General features: G+C 42.4%; 2 protein-coding genes across 2 annotated transcripts in view; both read right to left on the reverse strand.

Annotated features, from left to right (window-relative positions):
* LOC129698238 (NADP-dependent malic enzyme-like) overlaps positions 1-16,354 on the reverse strand; it is a 77,295-nt gene extending 60,941 nt beyond the window's left edge. Inside the window, exon 1 of the mRNA XM_055637247.1 lies at positions 15,812-16,354. Coding sequence (XP_055493222.1) covers positions 15,812-16,003 — 192 coding nt within the window. The 5' untranslated portion in view covers positions 16,004-16,354. The remainder of the gene's footprint in view (positions 1-15,811) is intronic.
* Positions 10,466-11,800, reverse strand: LOC129698239 (mRNA decay activator protein ZFP36-like). Its single transcript, XM_055637248.1, has one exon. It carries the CDS (start codon positions 11,659-11,661, stop codon positions 10,930-10,932), a length of 732 nt encoding a protein of 243 aa, XP_055493223.1. The 5' UTR covers positions 11,662-11,800; the 3' UTR covers positions 10,466-10,929.
* Positions 16,355-22,020: the final 5,666 nt, after the last annotated feature.

A 22,020-nucleotide genomic window follows, 5' to 3' on the forward strand; every position in this document is an offset into this window, starting at 1 on the left:
CCTCCAGAAGTTTCAATGAGCAAAAGGAAGCCTGGCTGACCTAGTGTCGTGCAAGCTAATTATTTCTCAAGAACATTTCTGTGGGCCTTTTGTGGTATACTACACACAAACAGGGAGAAAAAAAAAAAAAAACACATTTACTGAAACATGGAGTGGAAAAAAAAAAGCAAACAAGGACTGTGATATAGTGCAGAATATTATGGTTGCTTGTGAAAAACAATTGTTCTCACGATTCCCACCAGTGTTACACCTTACAAAATAGGTGTCCATTGTTAAAGCAGATGGATATTACTGCTTTGAACTAATATACTAAGTGAATTCTTTAAAGATCTTTGAACAAGAAATTATAAACTTTTTTTAAATTTGCGATAGGTTGCAATTAAATTATTAGCTTCTTTTGACTCCAAGTAAACTCAGAAAAATAACTCCAAAACATTAGAAGGACCAGTATTTTATGTTTGTCAAACATGAATATACTCCAATACTTTTACTACTTGAAAAGATCAATGAGCCAAACAAAGCGCCTGAAAAACTCATGTCATTGAGACTACAGTGTAAGCAAAACATTATATTTCCTTTTGTCTATGAGGATTCTACAGCAATTAAGAGATGCCGTTATGATACACTGGAAAATGGCAGTGGCAGTGTATCATCTTCGAAAACTTACAAAGTAAAAAGGTATTTATTCAAATTAGGAAACCAGCCAAAGAATATTAAATAGGTTTTAGGTTCACAAGATCAGATTGCACTCAATCATTTATAAATCAGTAGTCTTCTGAAAATGTGCCAAACTTGTTTGAATGCAGGAGAACAAGTTTATAGAACTGTCCAGAGTTCTTTGATGACATTCTTTCAATCCAGATTTATTATTCCAGCAATTTAACAATTTCATTTGTTATGAGAGAAACCTTCTTCCCTCCAGTTTTAGTTTTTTTGTCTGTGGTTTTCAATGCCATTTTCTTAATGTGCATTCATAGCACTTCTGTCCAAGGTCTGAAAGACACAATTGTTTGTAATCACACTCTGTCTGAAGAAGTGTCTCAACCCAAAACATCACCCATTCCTTCTCTCTAGAGATACTGCTGCCTGTCCTGCTGAGTTACTCTAGTATTTTGTGCCTATTTATTCACTGAAAATATACAATTGTGGAGAGTCACAATGTATTTTATGCTGCTTAGAAGGAAGAGTATCATTCATACTTTACTGAGCAAAGGTACTTAGTGCAGAGAAAGAGAGGAGGATAATAGATCTAGTCAATGGAAAAGTCACAAGTCTCAATTCACCTACTTATTTACTAAATTGGTGCTGGGACCACCGCCGCCGTGTCTCACCTATCACACCATCTGCATGGGAGAAACTAAACTACTTTTTCCCCCCCAAAATCACCCCACATGCCGGTAGTTTGATAGCCCTGCTTTAAACCAATCCCCTCTAGTGCTCTAATCACATATCCTGGGGAAAATACTATACATTCACCCGATATTCCCCTCGTGGTTTTTACTCACCTCTAAAACAATTTTAGCTTTATTTTGAACTTTCAGCACCCGCAGATATTTGAGTGTGAGAAATTTTGTGATCAGCGTGAGAACATGAGAATTTTGTGAACTGCACGAGTCTCACGCTCAATGCGTGAGAGTTGGCAGTCCTGCTAATAACGCAAACATTTTATGCAAGTTCCAATTGTTTGGACAAAAATCACTTATTACTGCTTAAGTAACTAAGACCATTTCAGAAATGATGGCACTCAACCAACAAATTAAAGCAGACTAAAAAGAATCAAAATGGGGGAGGTGGGGGGCACACACACACGTCTGGCAGGCACGGTGTAGCGTGGATTGGCGGCGTTGGCGCTGCCGTGTGAGTTGAAGGGCAGGAGGGAGGGAGGGAAGGAGCGAGGTTGCCACGGCAGCCAGAAGCGCAGCGCTCACAGACAGCACACAAAAGCGCTGACACCCGTTGCCCGGAACCGACGCGCTTCCCTAATCCGTGCAGATCGATGTCATGTGGCGCAAAGAGACAAACTGTGCAGCAAAGATTCTATAGCTCTGCTGTAGCTCCGCTATAGGATCTTTGCTGTGCAGGGACTGAAGACAGCCTGTCAGCGTGAGAATTCCGTCTTCAGCGTGAGAATTGGCTGAAATGCGTGAGCGTCACGCTCAAAGTGTGAGAGTTGGCAGCCCTGTATTCATATTATACTGTGGCTCTTCCCACTTCTGAATGCGTTCCTTGCATTTGGCCATCATAGCCTTTTACTTCCTGTTCTTTTTTGCAAGCATCAAACCTCTCTTTAAAAGCTGCAATTAATCTGGTCAAGACACATGACAATGTGTTTTACATCTTGTTGACCGTTATACAATTTTTTACCAAGTTATAGAAACATTCACAGTTGGTTCTCTCATCATTATACCCCCTTGTTAGAGATTTGACCAGAAATGGAAACCACAATTTACTCTATAACCAATCCCCCCCACCCCATAAAATTACTTAATGAACATGTGCAGACCTTTTTCACTTACACAGAAAATGCATTCTATCTATTAGCTATTGTCAGAAACAGTTAAGAGCTTTTTGTACAAACTATTCCTACTGCTGAACCAAATATATTTTTTTAAAGTTTGTAATTCACAGCCTGTCAACATCCATTTCTGACAAGCCTGCTGGATAATGATATATTCTTCCAAGTTCACTGTAGAGTAAATAAAAATACATCAATGATCTGGATGATGGTGTGGAAAATTGGATTAGTAAATATGTAGATGATACTAAGATAGGTGGTGTTGTGGATAATGAAGTTGATTTTCAAAGTCTACAGAGAGATTTAGGCCATTTGGAAGAGTGGGCTGAAAGATGGCAGATGGAGTTTAATGCTGATAAATGTGAGGTGATATATCTTGGCAGGACAAATCAAAATAGGACATACATGGTAAATGGTAACGAATTGAGGAATGCAGTTGAACAGAGGGATCTAGGAATAACTGTGCATAGTTCCCTGAAGGTGGAATCTCATGTAGATAGGGTGGTAAAGAAAGCTTTTGGTGTGCTGGCCTTTATAAATCAGAGCATTGAGTATTGAAGTTGGGATGTAATGTTAAAATTGTACAAGGCATTGGCGAGGTCAATTCTGGATTATGGTGTACAATTTTGGTCACCAAATTATAGGAAAGATGTCAACAAAATAGAGAGAGTACAGACGAGATTTACTAGAATGTTGCCTGGGTTTCAGCAACTAAGTTACAGAGAAAGGTTCAACAAGTTAGGGCTTTATTCTTTGGAGCGCAGAAGGTTAAAGGGGGACTTGATAGAGGTCTTTAAAATGATGAGAGGGATAGACAGAGTTGACATGGATAAGCTTTTTTCATTGAGAGTAGGGAAGATTCAAACAAGGGGACATGACTTGAGAATTAAGGGACAGAAGTTTCAGGGTAACATGAGGGGGGGGGGGGCTTCTTTACTCAGAGTGGTATCTGTGTGGAATAAACTTCCTGTGGAAGTGGTAGAGGCAGGTTTGATTTTATAATTTAAAAATATATTGGATAGGTATATGGACGGGAAAGGAAGGGGGGGGGGGATTATGGTCTGAGTGCAGGTAGATGGGACTAGGGGAGAATAAGTGTTTGGCATGAACTAGAAGGGCCGAGATGGCCTGTTTCCGTGCTGTAATTGTTATACGATTATATGGTTAATAAGACATTAATAATAAAACACCATTGATCATTAATGATCAAACACCATTGATCATTAATGATGTCCAATTTGGCCACCATCCTCATCCAGCAGAAACAATGGTCCAAGATTAATGGCTCCATTTACACTACGAACTTCTCTCCTGAATTCCCGTTAAGCTCCTCGACACTGGTCCCCCACTTTCCTTTTTTAGTGCAGCACCCGATACAATTGATTGTTGACTGGCAGCTTTGACACATATGGAAATAGGATCTGCTTCTGTAATGTGGCAAATTACCTTCCTGCTATGAACAATGAGGAAGCCAAACTATACAAGCATTACTAAACAAAATTGTTGACATGTTTATGACTATTTGCCTTTAGGATTAATTTGACCAAATGTTATGCGCTTTGTTGAATGGGATGACATGGGGTGGCTTCCTCAAAACATCAACCATCCTAATAAGTCATGAAGCAAGATGGTCAAAGTTCATTATGCAGCAATTTCTGGAACCATATACTCAAGATACACACTAGATAAATCAATTTTTCCCCACATACTCTGCAGAAGTTTTTCAATCCAAAAAACTTCAGCTAAATTTACGATAAATGAAAAAGTGTTATTGTTAACAGTTTATATTATGTCACAGTTGGATGACTGGTTAGAGTGTGGAAATTTAATACAATTAGGCTGAGCAGATACTGGAAAACAACCCGAGGGCAAACTAAAGCAAAAGTGAATGGAACAGAAGTGAATTTGCTAATCCTTGCACCAAGTACATGTCCACATTCAGGTTATCCAATTGATACATATCAATTAATACAATCCTTTAAAACGGATCCAAGGAAAGAGGCTTCAAGATACACAAGTCTCAACTTCTGAAGAGGAAGACAAATCAGAATGATAATAGCAACATTTCTAGAAAGATTGCAACTGCACACAACGGATTATCTATAATTTTAAATATTTACTATCCATTGTAGCAAGTTTAGAAAAAAATACAACACAAAGAACTAGAGTAACTCAGTGTGTCAGGCAGCATCTCTGGTAACATTTCAGGTTGGGTCTCTTCTTCAGACACAGAGAGAGGAGGCAAACCTCTTCAAAGTGGGCACACCTTTAGGGGATTTTGCAGCAGAGCAATAGAAAGTAGACACGAGAAACTTCAGATGCTGGATTCTTGCATTCAACACAAAGAGCTGTAACCCAGCAGGTCAGGCAGCACATCTGGAGGACATAGATAGGCAACATTTCAGGTCAGGGCCCTTCTTCAGACTTGCATGATTCTACTTTCTACAGGTCCCTGTGTCTTGGGGATTTTAATATAACCCAATTTTCCTTGCCATTCGGATTTGCAATCTTTCCCAAAGCAGTAATTAGAAACATAGAAAATAGGTGCAGGAGTAGGCCATTCGGCCCTTCGAGCCTGCACCGCCATTCAATATGATCATGGCTGATCATCCAACTCAGTATCCTGTACCTGCCTTCTCCCCATACCCCCTGATCCCTTTAGCCACAAGGGCCACATCTACATCCCTCTTAAATATAGCCAATGAACTGGCCTCAACTACCTTCTGTGGCAGAGATTTCCAGAGATTCACCACTCTGTGTGAAAAATGTTTTCCTCATCTCAGTCCTAAAAGATTTCCCCCTTATCTTTAAACTGAGACCCCTTGTTCTGGACTTCCCCAACATCGGGAACAAGCTTTCTGCATCTAGCCTGTCCAACCCCTTAAGTATTTTGTAAGTTTCTACAAGATCCTTCCTCAATCTTCTAAATTCTAGCGAGTACAACCCAAATCTATCCGGTCTTTCTTCATATGAAAGTCCTGACATCCCAGGAATCAGTCTGCCAAACCTTCTCTGTACTCCCTCTATGGCAAGAATGTCTTCTCTGTACTCCCTTTATGGCAAGAATGTCTTTCCTCAGATTAGACCAAAACTGTACGCAATACTCCAGGTGGTCTCACCAAGAATTCCTACTATTAATCTAATTTGTACAGAACGTAACATTCTTTGCATGACTGTACCCAGATATGGTTTTCCACCTTTAAAAATGCTGTGAGTCTAGTGAAGATCACGATGTTCCATTGCAAGTTTCACAGATGAGTACTGTAGGAGTTCCCTCTGTTGTGCAAAGGGTAATACCACACTCATGCAATATCTTAATGCCTGTCATTTGTGTGAAATCTGCAACGTAAGCAAACCCACCCACCTGCTCATATTGGCTGAAGGAAAAGCAAATTAACTCTGCTCTCCTTAAGTTTGGAGGACTCCATGAGGCAGTGAGCACCAAACTGAAAAGCTGCGTAAATCAACTGCAGCCCCCAGGGACAAGGAAGTTAAGAGAATGTCCATGACTTTGACCTCCACAGGCAAACCAGACAAGTGACATGTGAGGCAGTATTTTAGATCACATGTCTTAGAGGAGAAAGAATGCAGTTTGAATGATGGCGCTTTAAATAGCACAACTCCAGGAATCATGACAATCAGTTTATCAGTGAACTGATTCTGTATTCCAAACAAGTCAAGTTGATAAATACACTGGAGGCTCATTTTACAAACTGCAATGCTATCAAAGTTATATGATAAGATTTTACAACAATGAGTGCGAAGGCAAACTAAAATAGAGTTCAATTTCCAGATGGGTTTTATGTACCCATAAACAGGCGCCCCTTTTCCATTGTTAAGCCAATTTTCAAATTCAGTTTAATTTAGAGATAGAGTGTGGTAACAGTCGCTCCTGTCCTGTATATCTTTGGAATGGGGGAGGAACATGAATTATTTGGAGAAAACCCATGTGGTCACGGGGAGAATGTTCAAGCTCTGTACAGACAGCACCCATAGTCAGGATCGAACTTGGGTCTCTGGCACTGTACAGCAGCAACTCTATTGCTTTTTCACCATGCCGCCCAAACTGTTGAGCATTTTATTTTTTAAAGTCATCAAACAAAGAAACAAGGTTAGGCCATATGATCACGTGTGCCTGCTTTGGCTTTAAGGTCATGGCTGATCTTTTATCTCGTGCTAAGGAATTTCTTGCCCTTCTTTGACAGATTCTGCTATCTGTTACTTATTATGTTGCAATTGTCACATTTTCAAAACAGGTTTCTAGCTAGTAAATCAAAATACTATATATAGCAGTTAAGTATTTATATTTTAAAAATAACACCACTTGAAAGAGACATTCACTTTAAAATATTTCTCCTTCGAAAGAACAATTATTGAAACAATTTGCCACAATGCCATGTTTTGACACATTTTGTTGAAACAAATTACCACCCAACACAATTGGGGAAAACTGGAGTGTGCATAGTCAAAAGACATACAAGTTCAGAATACATTCAAGAACAGTTGGCCATCACCCCAAAATTACAATTATAATCCGATTTGGACAGAATTACACTTTCATTTTAAGTGAGGCAAATAAATTTATATCAATCATAATTATAATATGTAGCATAGGCAAGTTTAAAAAAGCCTTATCTTTAGAAAGTGTTACTGGCATTGCCCAGAATAATTGTTAATCCCGAGCTCAGGAATGAGCAAGGAAAGCAAGGGGCTTTTAGCATTCACAAATATTCAAAACTAATTCATAATAAATTTAATTAAATAAAAACAATTAAATACGAGAAAACTTTCAAACTAATAATGACCATCGTATCTAACAGTATCACATCTAACAGTAATTACCTATCCCACCCTTACCCACTCTCTCATATCCTTGCAGCCATACTTTACTTCATGTACCTCGTGACACGGTAGCACAACTGGTACAGCTGCGGCCTCACAGCGCAAGAGATCTGGCTTTGATCCCAACTTTGTGTGTTGCCTGTGTGGAGATTGGATGTTTTCCCCGTGGGTTTCCTCACACATCCCAAAGACATTCATATTTACTGGTTAATTAGCCCCTGCAAAGACTGTCCCAGGTCTATCTTCAGTGTAAACCATCATCTGCCGTTCCTTCCTGCACACCTAGAAAGTGGGATAACATAGAGCTAGTGTGAACAGGTGATTGATGATTGGGGTGCACTTGGTGGGTCAAAGGACCAGTTTTCATCCTGTATCGTTCAATCAATCAAGTGAATGAATATGCTCGAGTTCAAAGCCAGCACAGATTCAGTGAACAAACTTCCCAGCATAAATGGTGGCAAATCATGCTCCCTGATTTGTGTCCAATGACCTGGCTTCCTTAAAGCTGCAGAGATAAATACTAGTAGTTTTGTGCCAAACCGATTTGGGCCAATCATCCTTTCCATAGTAGTTTGAATCATCCAAGAAGTTAATCAGGATTAGAGGCATAGAATAATCCTGGAAAAAAAAACTTCATCTCAGCAACCAATAATTTACAAATTTGCTTGTGCCATTTAGTAAAAAATTATTTAATGGCACAAGCAATATTAAAGATACAATATACGTTTCAGGAAACTTCATAAGAGTAATATCAAACAAGTAATTTGACATTGAATTATAAAAAAAGTATATTAGGTTAGGTATCCAAGGATTGTATTTAAGGAGTTATTTTAATTTTGGAAGGGGATTCCAAATATTAGAGTAGTTGAAGACATAGCCACCAACGATAACTTTGAGGAATTAAATTTGAGGATATTCTAGAGAACAGTGGGAGGATTATAGGCCAGAAGATGACCAAAATAATGAGGGTTAAGCAAGATCAAGGAATACTTGGACAATCTAAAATGAATGTAAAATAAAACAAAGGAAGCTCAGCAAGACTTCATTGATCAAGTATAAAAGCAATAAATGCAGTGCACGTTTAATGCATGGGGATAAACTGTGACAAGGTCGATGTCAGGTGACATTTTATAGAGGTGAAATTAAAGATGAGAGATTTCAGGAATGTAAAGCCCAAAACATAACCCAGGGTCCAATATGACAAAGTTGTGAAGAGTCTAGTTCAGTTTCATAGTTGTAAGGGAAGAGGATAAATCAATACCTCAAGGAAAAGGAGCTTCTTAGGGGTGCTGCACTGGCAGCAGCCTCTACCTACCTGTTATTTCTATCTTTATTTAAATTTTTTTAGTTAGTCTAGTCTAAAGTTTTGTGTTGGGGGAAACTTTAACTTTTCTATGTGGGGGAGGGGGGCAGGGTAAGGGGGAACCATTTCCCAGTCTCTTCCTGGCGGGGACGCGACTATTTCTCCAAGTCACGTCCTCGCCCCCCACCTCGCGGCCTACCAGCTGGATCGGAGCGGCCTTTCCTGCCGGGGACCGGACCAGGGCTGCTACAGCGGCGGCGCAGCGCTGGAGTCACCGCGGAGCGGGCGATGCCTACCTGGGTCGCCGTTTGGAGCTCCGGAATGTTGGGCCGCTGCTCCAACAACGAGGAGCTCTGGTGCGGAGAGCTTCCAACGCGGGCGGCGCTGGCCGTCATCGTGGAGTCCTGGGGCGCCTTGCAGAGGGCCTACAGCAGCCATCTCCACCCGGCGTGGCCTGCGGACTTTGGAAGCCGCCGACTACGGTAGGAGGGGGCCGACTCTGGTGTCCACGCCGCTGAGGACGTCCCACAGCCCCGACGTACAACACCCTGGCGAGCGGTCCTGGACATTGGGCCTCCCGTAGTGGCAACTGTGGAGGGCACGGGGAGGCCCTGACCACGGGGAACAATGGAGGAAGAGACTGACTTTGGCGCCTTCCCACACAGTGGGAAACTTTGATTCTGTTGTGTGGGGATGTTTTATGTCAAACCCTATAGTGCGTTGTGTCACTTTTTTTTTTATTGTATGGCTGTATGGGAATTTCATTTCACTGTGCCATCTGGCACATGTGATGAATAAATCCATCTTGCAGCAGAAATATATGATGCAGTAAATATAATGGGTTCGGTCTTTCTACTACTTATTGGAGAACATTTCTGGTCATTCAATACTGGAGATTGGACAAACAATTTGCAAATGTCAAAACAGGTGGTAAAGTTAAGTTACAGTGCCCGCCATAATGTTTGGGACCAAGACCCATTATTAATTTATTTGCCTCTGTACTCTGTACAATTTGAGATTTATAACAGAAAAAAAAAAAGAAAAAAGAGAAAAAACAAAATCACATGTGGTTAAAGTGCACATTGTCAGATTTTGATAAAGGCCATTTTTGAACATTTTGGTTTCGCCATGTAGACATTACAGCAGTGTTTATACATAGTCCCCCTATTTCAGGGCACCATAATGTTTGGGACACCGCAATGTCATGTAAATGAAGTAGTCATGTTCAGTGTTTTGTTGCATATCATTTGCATTCAATGTGCTTGATGTCTACAATTCATGGACATCACCAGTTGCTGGGTGTCTTCTCTGGTGATGCTCTGCCAAGCCTGTATTGCAGCCATCTTTAGCTTATGCTTGTTTTGGGGGCTCGTCCCCTTCAGTTTTCTCTACAGCATATAAAAGGCATGCTCAATTGGGTTCAGATTGGGTGATTGACTCGGCCATTCGAGAATCAACCATTTTTTAGCTTTGAAAAACTCCTTCGTTGCTTTGCCACAGTATGTTTGGAATCATTGTCTTGTTGTAGAAGGAACCACCGGCCAATGAGTTTTGAGGCATTTGTTTGAACTTGAGCAGATAGGGTGCGTCTATACACTTCAGAATTCATTATGCTACCACCATCAGCAGCTGTAATTTCTACATGGTGAAACCCAAATGTACAAAAATGGCCTTTAATAAAATCTGCAAATGTGCACTTTTACCACATGATTTTTTTTTTCTATTATACATCTCGAATTGTGGAGTACAGAGGCAAATGAATAAATGAAGGGTCTAGGTCCCAAACATTGTGGAGGGCACTGTAGGTGCTGTTATCTATATCCCTGTTAAACTGATTATTCATTGAACATAGATTCCACACAATGTGCTGTTAATACAAGTACTATTTTAAATGTGAAAACCCATACTACAAATTGACCATCAGATATGCATCAAAGCTTTATCTTAAATAAGCCAATTATTGCATCATTCCATATTTGCTTTTGGTCAATGTTATTTACAGTGCAGAGTGTTCCAGCAATACTGTGGTAAATAATTAGAGAAAAGAAGTGGCTTTAATCGTTATTATTTGTAGACAAGATACAGAGAGTAAGTGAATTTGCAACTTAAAAACAGGCTTTATTGCCCGATGTGTAGTTAAGTTAGACCAAGATAAGTCATAACAGATTACTTTAATTGTTGTAATTTTGAATTTTCTCTTTAGTAAATAATGTATTTTGTTACATTTACACAATATGCGAGTTCGGTATTCCGACTGCACATGGCCAGGTCATAAGCAAAAAACAGTCTCGGCAACGGTGATGCTGTTATGTGTGCAGTCTTGCGTTTCGTCCATGGTCGGGGTTGGGCCTGGGTCTCCCGCACTGCGGGCACTGTCGAGTTGCTGCTGGGCCATCCCCGTCCCTTCCCTGTGTGGAGCTATCTGGGGTGGCCCTGGGCTGGCGGGGCGGCTGCAGACCTGCAGCCACTGGCTCCAGCTCAGCTCTGCCTGTCCCGCATGGTTGGCCAGCAGCCCTCCACCTTCAGCCCCCTCAGTCCGACACCCTACTGAAGATGGGCAGCTGCCGGCCCTGCTTGGAGCCGACCTGGTTGGCGAGTCTGCGGACGGGCTCCTGCCGGCCATGGAAGGCCGGGTGCCCGCTGGAGCTGCTGGTGCTGTTGCGGCGGCAGCAGCAACCTCCTCCCCCTCTCTTGCCCAGCCCCAAGCCCAGAGTCCAGGCCAGCTCCAACTCCAGGTCAGGGCTAAAGGCCGCCTGCAGCATGGCACAGTCGAGCACCAGTCTGGAGGAGGCCGAGCCCAGGCTGGCTCTCTGGTGCAGGCAAGGCCGGGCACTCTCCCCTCCTCAGGGTTGTGGATGAAGTGGCAGCGGGTACCATAGGGGCAGAAGCCAGTGGTGTACAAGGTGCGGCACAGCTCCGACTTGTACTTGGGGTGGCGGCTGAGGGAGCGCAGCTCGGCTAGACCGTGGGCGAACTGGCACTTGTCGCTGTAGCGGCCCATCGGGGGGCAGTTTCCTCTGGAGTTGGAGTGGGGTTGGGCTGGAGTTGGCACTTCTTCTCCGCACTGGCTGTGGGCCTGGAGCCACCGGTGTCATTAGTCTGGGCTGTCGGTTGGCCCGGAGGGAGAGGCAGAGGTGAGCTGGGGTTGCTGCTTCTCCACGCTGGCTGTGAGCCTGGACGCCATTGTCCCGTCAGTCCGGACGTCTCTCGCCACCCCCCAGGTGGGGCTGGGGCACTCGAGTGGGGGGGACGGGGATGGTCCAGTGGCAGTTCAGCAGCGCTTGCGGTGCTGGGGACCTGGGTTAGATCCTGGCTGCGGATGAGGTGCGGCTCTGTGTGCGTGCAGCTGCAGAGAGCCGCTCCAGTCTCACCCCCCCCCCCCCCCCCTTCCCACTCGTATCTGCCCCCTGACAAATACAAACTTGAAAAAAGACAAAAAAAAGACCCAAACTATGCTCACTGAATCTACAGCATTCGTTCGATTTTTATTTATAGCGTAGACCTATGACAAATCCCATAATTCCTTGCATTTTTTGGAATATCAAACTCGCTTATTGTCAAGTGCTCAATGCTTTTTGGAAAATAAGGCAATTTAAAAAAGTACTATTCTAATATAAATGATCTCCTAATTTCACAAAAGTAAAATCTATATATAAACATTGTTCTAGAAATCTTGACACAGATTGAGCAGATTGCCACAAGACCCTGCAGATATTGTACCAGAGGCCTTAACAGAATGGAGTTTGGAGTCAAACAGTCTAGAGCACAGAAACAGACCCTTCAGTTCAACATCTATGATGACCATGTAGCCGATCTATGCTAATCCATTTACCTGCAATGAGCTCATATTCAAATTCATTTATTCTTGCTATGGTTTTCCTATTCAAGTACCTATCTAAGCACCTTTAAAAATTTATAATTATACCTGCCACAGATAATTCCTTGCAGCTCTTATCATATAAAAACCACTATCTGAGAGAAGAGCTTGCCTCTCAGATCTACTTTAAATTTCTTTACTCTCAATTTCAATCTATATCTTTAACTCCCAGACAATTACTCTTACCGTCTACCCTATTTTTATGCCTTTACCAATTTTTATTAATCTTGATAAAAGCACCAAGTCCACTAAGACAGTCCACTCAGAATAAACCCAGACTATCAAATCTCGCAATTTCAGGCTGCATCCTGGTGAGTCTTTTCTGCGCTTTTTCTAATGCTACCACATCCCTGTTGCAATGTGGGGACCAAAACTGTACATAATAATGCAGATCTGACCAATGTAAATATAGCACCAGAGACCAGCAATTGGCAATGATATCTCTCGAGAGGCGAGAGCTCTTGCTCTAGTAAAGATTGTGAATAGCGGTAATCAGGGAGATGAAGCACAAGGGTGGAGAAGCAATGCAAATAAAAATAATCATATTGTAAACACAGAATGGCAAGGATGCACCGGGACAATCTAAACCTGTAAAACTACCTGAACTCATTTTGCCTTTAGAAATATTCTAAAGCACTAGTTTAGTTTAAAGATACAGCTTGGAAACTGGCCCTTCAGCCCACCGAGTCTGCAAACACTATGTTAATCACTATCTCATCTAGTCCCTGCATAAAAGGGGCATTTTTTTCCCTTAGAGGCCAATTAACCTAAAAACCTGCACATCTTTGGGATTGGGAGGAAACCAGAAGGTTGCAGGGAGAACATGCAAACTTAATCCAGACAGCACCAGAGGTCAGGATCAGACCCAGGTCTCTGCTGCAAGGCAGTAGGTCCACCGCTGCTTCACAGGGGTGCCCACAATATATTATTTAGCTACTCCAGTAAATGTATTATTCAAACTACAATAGCTGCCCATGATTTAGCAGTCAAATCGTAAGGTCATAAGTGATAGGAGCAGAATTAAGCTATTTGGCCCATGTGTAGAGGATGTTTCCACTAGTGGGAGTCTAGAACTAGCGATCATAGCCTCAGATTTAAAGGACATTTTTTTTAGGAAGGTGATGAGGATAAATTTCTGTTGTCAGAGGGTGGTGAATCTGTGGAATTCTTTGCCACAGAAGTCAGTGAAAGCCAAGTCAGTGGATATTTTTAAGGTAGAGATAGATAAATTCTTAATTAGTACAAGTGTCAAGAGGTTATACCCATGACTATTATGCCGGACATATTGCGAACTCCATCATCAAGTTCGCCGACAACACCACTGTTGATGGACGCATCACAGATGGGGATGAGTCAGAGTATAGAAGTGAGATTGACCGCGTGACCAAATGGTGCCAGCACAACAACCTGGCTCTCAACATCAGTAAGATCAAGGAACTGATTGTGGACTTTGGTTGGGGAAGGATGAGGACCCACAATCCTATTCACATCAATGGGACGATACTGGAGAGGGTCAAAAACTTCAAATTCCTGGGCTTGTATATTTCCAAAGATCTTTCCTGGACCCAACACACCGATGCAATTATAAAGAAGGCACATCAGCGACTACTTCCTGAGAAGATTACAGAGATTCGGCATGTCGAAGAGGATTCTCCTAAACTTCTACAGGTGCATGGTAGAGAGCATTCTGACTGGTTGCATTGTGGCCCGGTTCAGCAACTGGAACCTCCAGGAGCAAAAAAGACTACAAAATGTTGTGACCACTGCCCAGTCCATCACCAGCTTTGACCTCCCCACACTCAAAGGAATCTATCGTAGTCGCTGCCTCAAAACGGCAGCCAAAATCATCAAAGACCCACATCGTCCTAGCCACATACTAATTTCACCATTGCCATCAGGAAGAAGGTACAGGCGCCTGAAAATTGTACCATCCAGGTTCAGGAACAGCTTCTTCCCTACAGCCATCAGGCTATTAAACACAACAACGAATAAGCTCCAAGCTCTGAACTGCAAAAGACATATTGCACTATATTTGTTATTTATTGATCTTTTTCTTCTCTTCCCCCGTTATGTACTTCGTTTACATATTCACATATTCTGTTGTGCTGCAGCACAACAAATAAGAATTTCATTGTCACATCGGTACTATGACAATAAAACACTCTTGACTTGTATGTGGAGAAAGCAGGAGAATGGGGTTAGGAGGGAGAGATAGATCAGAATGACAGAGTAGACTTGTGGGCGGAATGACCCGATTCTTCTCCCATCACATGACCTCATGATCAAGTCCACTCCACCATTCAATCATGGCTGATCTATCTCTCCCTCCTAACCCCATTCTCCTGCCTTATCCCAATAACCCCCGACACCCATATTAATCAAGAATTATTATTATTGCAGAAATAATACATCATTTGAACCTCAAGCAGAGCATGGTTAGATTTTTGGAATTAATTTTAAAATGTTTGGCAATGCAGAAAGTTTGCCAAACAAAAATGTTTTAAAGTTCTTGATACCAAAAGAGGAATTATTCTGGAGCTGCTAGAAGTACAATTTTATCTGCACTCGCTCCGTTGGTGTTGCCTATTGTTGTTGCATGTTTTGACAAATGTTATTTTCATTCGGATATTTAGTTTTCTATTTGAAAGTAGTGTCAGTAACAAATAATAATAACAACCTCATTTAGAAGTTTAGATAAAAAATAAAAGGGCAGAATACATTTTACTACTCGAGTTGATGGGACACTAGAAATGCATGCCATTTGCTCTGAAGGACGGCCCCAAGATAGTCTGAAGAAGGGTTTCGGCCCGAAATGTTGCCCATTTCCTTCGCTCCATAGATGCTGCTGCACCCGCTGAGTTCCTCCAGCATTTTTCTCTACCCAAGATAGGCTTCTACTGTTGCAGTCAAAAAATTGGACCAACATTTGACTTCATTACACTTTTTCCACTGGTTCAAGACCAAACACCCAATTAAGAAAACAAAATGAGGGGTTGAGTGCAGCCACAAGTTTTGCATCTATAAAAAGCTCCAGGAATAGTCACCCTCTGCCACCTCCCCATTGTTACACGTAATAAATATCACCTTGGGCCAACATGACCCGTTTGAAAACATTGTTTTACCGCATTAAAGGCAACCTTTGAGGCCAGCATGACTAATCAATCATTCAGCGGAATGCGGGTCCAGAGACACAATGTGACCGGCGCTGACCCGATGCCAGCCTCTCGGACGGAGGAAGGTTGCTGACTGACTGACTGAGCCGCCCCAGACTCACCTTGTTGAGGTGGGGGTTGCGAGTAATCTCGTAGCCCCGTTTCTTGGTGTGAAGCTGGGGTCCGAGGCCTCTGCCATCGCTGCTCGCTCTGGCCCAGCATGGGATGGTGTTTCCAGGCGTGGGGTGGAAGAGCGGGCCGGTGACCGCTCTCGGCAAGCGGGCAAGGCGCTGGGAGAAGGCCAGCGCACTCATGGTCTAGGCGGCGTTCCTCTGCGGTGCAAGCGCCGGAGAGACGGCGCTGAAGGCGGGACGGGACGCGCGGTGTGGCGTAGCTCAGCTCGACTCGAGTCTCCGGCACAGCCTGCGCACCAGCATCCACTCCTCACTGCCTCAGCTCCCCTACTTTATTGCACTTTTGTGATCCACGCCCGCCTCCAGACTCGGCAGCGCTCAGGTACTGATAACAACCCGTGGCTCAATGGTTGGTTATTAATTGCTCCTGGCTCTGCATTTGTTTCCAGCCGGTGCAACGTTCCCCTGCCCATCACTGGGCTCCCCGCTGCTTGGCCCGCACTCACTCACTGGCAGTACCTTCCCCTCCCCCGCCTGGCTAGGCCTCGGGGTACCTCACTTTGTAAACTGACTATCCCTTTCATTTTGATTCAGATATTAATTTCCCACTACGGGTGCAGAAGAGCTTCAGGTGTAGCTTTTCATTTACATTCTTGTCTGATGATCAAACATTTGCATAAAACTTTGCTAAATATTGCATCCACTTACTTAGGCATCAATAATTCGATAGCATCATTGTTATATATAATGTAAAATGTTGCATATCTTATATACTTTGTTACTTTATAAATTTGATTACTTTGATCAATTTTTAGTGTGTATCATCCTGTCTGTCTATCATTATATGATTAACTGATAGATTTATTGAGCAAGTTTTAATCTGTAACGGAATGTTCAAAGGTGAACTAAAACAGCGCAGTAAGCATATAACCATATAACAATTACAGCACGGAAAACAGGCCAGCTCGGCCCTTCAAGTCCTTGCCGAGCACTTATTTTCCCCTATTCCCATCTACCTGCATATCTTATATATATATATCATATCATATCTTTATATTTCACTGGTTTAATTACTGTTATATTTACCTTCTTCCCAGGATAGATGAACAAGAGTCTAAATTAAAAACATTTTGCAACAGGATAAAAAGTGCACATTGTGTCCATTTGCCACCATGTTCTCTGTGGTGAGTTTGTGGTACATGTGTGTGCAGAGATGTCAACCTATTCCTAAAAAACTATTAATAACCCAATAAATAATTTTACATAAGACAAATCTCACACCCTGTAGTAGAGTGTTAATTGGACAATATGCCTGAGGCAGTCTGCAATGTCTTGCATTCAATGTGAAATGGATTGTGTTGCTACGAGAAATTTTGTAACAAAGGTCATGATCTTGACCTAGAAAGGTCTTGATTGAACGGCAAGAAGATCAGGCATGGCTCACACACACAAAGTGCAGACAATGTTAAGTGCCTGTCCCACGGCGATTTTTTTCGGCGACTGCCGGCGTCATATCAGGGTCGCCAAAAGATTTGGAACATTTCAAAATCTAGCGGCGACAAAAAAATGTTGCGACACTAGAAAAAACACAGCACGTCAATACGTCATCATGCCGTGAATTTTTCGGTGACCTGATACGTCAGTCATAGCAAAAGGATTTGAGTATAGGAGCAGGGAGGTTCTACTGCAGTTGTACAGGGTCTTGGTGAGACCACACCTGGAGTATTGCGTACAGTTTTGGTCTCCTAATCTGAGAAAAGACATTCTTGCCATGTGCAGAGAAGGTTCACCAGACTGATTCCTGGGATGTCAGGACTTTCATATGAAGAAAGACTGGATAGACTTGGCTTGTACTCGCTAGAATTTAGAAGATTGAGGGGGGATCTTATAGAAACTTCCAAAATTCTTAATGGGTTGGACAGGCTAGATGCAGGAAGATTGTTCCCGATGTTGGGGAAGTCCAGAACAAGGGGTCACAGTTTAAGGATAAGGGGGAAATCTTTTAGGACCGAGATGAGAAAAAATACATTTTTCACACAGAGAGTGGTGAATCTCTGGAATTCTCTGCCACAGAAGGTAGTTGAGGCCAGTTCATTGGCTATATTTAAGAGAGATGTGGCCCTTGTGGCTAAAGGGATCAGGGGGTATGGAGAGAAGGCAGGTACAGGATACTGAGTTGGATGATCAGCCATGATCATATTGAATGGCGGTGCAGGCTCGAAGGGCTGAATGGCCTACTCCTGCAGCTAATTTCTATGTTTCAATGATAACAGAAGGAACGTCCCAACTTGAAACATCTTCACCTTATCCATTTTCTCCAGAGATGCTGCCTGACCCGCTGAGTTACTCCAGCACTTTTTCTTTTTCTTTGGTATAAACCAGCATCTGCAGATCTTTGTTATGGCATTATGTTTTAGATATAATATTGATATAATATAATGATAATAGTTATGAGGTTTCAAACTATAACAATAAACAAGCATATGCTAATATTGAAACTACCAATGCATAATTTACAAACAATGCATCTGCTTTTTAGGCACAAAAAAAGACAACAGGAAAAATAATCCAGATGTGGTTATCAAGAGGAGTTAAAAGATAATACTAAATCAACGGAGTAGGCATCTGGTGTTGCAACAAAGAGTCATAAACATGTCCTGTGAACCTTGAGAATTCCGCAAAGACCATATTTATACAATATGAGGGACATCAAGAACAAAATACAAAGCAAGCTGTAAAAGCTTCTAAAGAAATATAAAAAGGAAAAGATTAGCAAAGTTAATGTAGGTTCCTTACAGTATGAGACAGGAGACGTTACATTGCTGAAAAAGGAAATAGCACAGGTGGAGAGCAGCACATCTACGTGAATGAAGAGCTGAGTGAAATGAGCATAAGTGAAATAATAATATTTGATAGATGAAGGATGCTGAAAGTTAATAAGAATTCTACATGGCAGTGAAAGAGTCCTTTTGGAGACAATGGTTGCATTGTCATTTTCTTAAATACCTTAGTTTTTAGAATAATTTCCCCAAGCCCTGAAACTACAAATATAATCCCACCATTTAAGAAAGAAGTTTGAAAGTAAGCAAAGACAAGTTGGGCTGACGTCAGTAGTCAGGAAGATGCTGGAATCCATTAAGCAGTTGGTAAAGTGCTCTTAGAAAATAATAATAGGATTTGACAAAGTCAACATGGATAAGGGAAAAGGAAATTAAATTTGAAAAATCTGTTAGAGCTTTTTTTTGAGCTAATAACAAACATCATCAGTCTGAAGAAGGGTTTCGGCCCAAAACGTTGCCTATTTCCTTCGCTCCATAGATGCTGCTGCACCCGCTGAGTTTCTCCAGCATTTTTGTGTACCTTCGATTTTCCAGGATCTGCAGTTCCTTCTTAAACATGGAAGTTGATGGAGAACTAGTGGATAGGACGTACACTTGTTATCCCAGACATAAAAAGCTAATGGAATCATTGCTAATGGCCATTAGAGTATTATAAATAGAGAGATGAGTTTACAGCACGGCTGTGTACTGGCACCAACCCAATAATGAATGAATCACCCTGTGTGTGGACTGGTGTAGATAGACTACCTATGAAAACTGGTATTGATAGATCGGGGGAGTGGTGCAGTCTTTCAGCTTGAGATGTTGACCATTCCCATAGTTTTGTTGACAGGCTATCTAGACCCTTCAATCACTTTCACCACCATCTTGTAGAAGTGTTGCAGCTGTTTCCCACTTTATTTATTTGGCTGCACAACTCCCTCCCCAACACAAATATTTCTCCATGGTAAAAGCTCAATAGACAAAGACTGGCAGACCCCAGTAACTACCCACTCAGACCTCGCTAGCCATGCTATGTACCTCTAATTCGCCACCGAGCAGTCACGACAATCACTCTAGTAGCAATCTCCCTTTTATCGTTTGGTTTAGAGATACAGTGTGGAAACAGGCCCTTTGGCTCACTGAGTCCATGCTGACTATCAGTCACCTGTACACTAGTTCTATTTTATCCCACTTTCGCATCACACACACACTTGGGGCACTGGTGCACAGTAACAATTATAGACCATCTAAACAAGCATCGTTTACTGAAGCAAAGTGCAAACAAATAACACAATGACTGAATCACCAATGTATCATTGTTCTCAAAGGCATACAGTGCCCTCCATAATGTTTGGGACAAAGACCCATCCCTTATTTATTTGCTTCTATACTCCACAATTTGAGATTTGTAATTTTAAAAATCACATGTGGTTAAAGTGTACATTGCCAGATTTTATGAAAGGGTATTTTTATATATTTTGGTTTCACAATGTAGAAATTACAGCTGTGTTTATACATAGTACCCTCATTTCAGGGCACCATAATGTTTGAGAGACATGGCTTCGCAGGTGTTTATAATTGCTCAGGTGTGTTTAATTGCCTCCTTAATGCAGGTATAAGAGAGCTCTCAGCACCTAGTCTTTCCTCCAGTCTTTCCATCATCTTTGGAACCTTTTATTGCTGTTTATCAACACGAGGACCAAAGTTATGCCAATGAAAGTCAAAGTAGCCACTATGAGAAACAAGAATAAAACTACTCAAGACATTAGCCAAACCTTAGACTTTGCAAAATCAACTGTTTGGAACATCATTAAGAAGAAAGAGAGCAAAGGTGACTGGCAGGCCAAGGAAGATCTCCACAGCTGATGACAGGAGAATTATCTCTATAATAAAGAAAAAATACCCTAATACCTGTCTGACAGATCAGAAACACTCTGCAGGTGTCATGGATGGATTTGTCAATGACCACTGTCCACAGAAGGCTTCATGAACAGAAATACAGAGGCTACACTGCAAGATGTAAACCACTGGTTAGCTGCAAAAATAGGATGGCCGAGTTACAGTTTGCCAAGAAGTACTTAAAAGAGCAATCACAGTTCTGGAAAAAGGTCTTGTGGACAGATGAGGCGATCTTCATTGATGATGCAACAGGGCTCTCACTTAATCTTTTTTTCTCTGTTGCTAGCCGGGCAATTTGGGTAGCTTTTTAGGTTGCCAAATGACAGTTTAGGGGGTCATCTAAGACGGCTTGCATGACGTGTGCGATAATGTGCTCGGACGAAGTGCGTAGTCACCAATCGGAATTATGCTCAATGAAGCATTCACATATTATTTCTGCTTCCAATAAAGTCACAAACTACACATTCACCACAATGACAAGCAGCAAAATTATAATACAGTATCTCAACTCTTCTTATACGTTGCAATGAATGCAATTCCTATTATTTCTTTCTACTTCCAAACATAATTGTGGTTGGATTATTCAGCGTATGATCAACCTCCGTGAGACCAAGTGCAGGCTTGGCGATCGCTTCGCACTACACCACCACTCAGGTTGCAATAACCAACCTGATCTCCCGGTGGCTCAGCACTTCAACCCCTCAACATCCCGCAGCCCCGACGTCGGACTTGTATCACCCCGGCGAGCGGTCCTGGACATCGGGCCGCCCGTAGCTGCAACTGCGGAGGGCTTGGGGAGGCCCTGACCACGAGGAACAGTGGAGGAAGAGACTGACTTTGGTGCCTTCCCACACAGTGGGAAACTTTGATTCTGCTGTGTGGGGATGTTTTATGTTAAATTCTATAGTGTGTGTTCTTTATACCCTTTCTGGCTTAATCCCTCCCTTCACCACCTCCCGTTTAAATTCCAGTTGGAATATTTTGGAGGACCCAAGAACCACGAAGAAGAACCCTCCTCCCATTCCAAATCTGACATTTCTGTCCTGGGCCTCCTCCATGGCCAGGGTGAGGCCCAATGTAAATTGGAGGAGCAGCACCTCATATTTTGCTTGGGCAGTTTACACCCCAGCGGTATGAACATTGACTTCTCCAATTTCAGGTAGTCCCTGCTTTCTCCTCCCCTTCCCAGCTCTCCCTCAGCCCACTGCCTCTTCCTTTCTTCTTCCCGCCCCCCCCTCACCTCCCCCCCTCATATCAGTCTGAAGAAGGGTCTCAACGCGAAACGTTGCCTATTTCCTTTGCTCCATAGATGTTGCCTCACCCGTTGAGTTTCCCCAGCATTTTTATCTACCCATTCACACAAGTTCTGTTATCCCACTTTTCTCACCCACTCCCTACACATTCGAGACAATTTTACAGATACAAGTTAACATACAAAGCCAGTACGTCTTTGGGATGTGGGAGGAAGCCCACACG

The sequence above is a fragment of the Leucoraja erinacea genome, chromosome 6 (assembly GCF_028641065.1).
Source record: "Leucoraja erinacea ecotype New England chromosome 6, Leri_hhj_1, whole genome shotgun sequence".
Classification (NCBI taxonomy): Eukaryota; Metazoa; Chordata; class Chondrichthyes; order Rajiformes; family Rajidae; genus Leucoraja; species Leucoraja erinaceus.

What these genes read in the sequence shown, in the direction of transcription:
- LOC129698239 (XM_055637248.1), bottom strand. Translation starts at nt 11,661, where the DNA reads ATGGGCCGCTACAGCGACAAGTGCCAGTTCGCCCACGGTCTAGCCGAG.